The sequence below is a fragment of the Passer montanus genome, unplaced genomic scaffold (assembly GCF_014805655.1).
Source record: "Passer montanus isolate IOZ18808 unplaced genomic scaffold, ASM1480565v1 scaffold281, whole genome shotgun sequence".
Classification (NCBI taxonomy): Eukaryota; Metazoa; Chordata; class Aves; order Passeriformes; family Passeridae; genus Passer; species Passer montanus.
The window spans coordinates 103,423-103,821 of NW_024367495.1; the positions used below are offsets into that span (position 1 = coordinate 103,423).

The 399-nt window shown below is 67.9% G+C and overlaps 1 protein-coding gene across 1 annotated transcript in view; it reads right to left on the reverse strand.

Annotated features, from left to right (window-relative positions):
* The window catches only part of PORCN (porcupine O-acyltransferase), a 10,784-nt gene that overhangs the window by 6,561 nt on the left and 3,824 nt on the right, over positions 1 to 399 (reverse strand). Inside the window, exon 3 of the mRNA XM_039713316.1 lies at positions 104 to 234. Within this exon, the coding sequence (XP_039569250.1) occupies positions 104 to 234 (131 nt within the window). The remainder of the gene's footprint in view (positions 1 to 103; positions 235 to 399) is intronic.

The window sequence follows — 399 nt, forward strand, 5'->3', positions numbered from 1 at the left end:
GGGGAGATTTTGGATGGGGATTTTGGGGGGGATTTGAGGGGGATTTTGGGGGGAGATTTGAGGCGGATTTTGGGTGGGATTTGGGGGGATTGTGGGGTCCCACCTGCGCAGGGCCCGTGCCCCGTACAGGGGCAGCAGGCTGGAGAACAGGAACGGGGCCAGGCAGGTGCTGACCAGCAGGCAGAGCAGGGCCAGCCCCAGGCTGCGCAGCCCCTTCCGCGCCCACGCCGCGCTCTGGGGACGGCGTGTCAGGGACGGGGACACCCCCACAGGGACACCCCCACAGGGACACCCCCACACCCAGCCCCATCACTGACACCCCCACAGGGGCAGACACTCCCACAGACACCCCCAAACCCACAGGGACACCCCCAAACCCCACCCCCCACACCGACACCC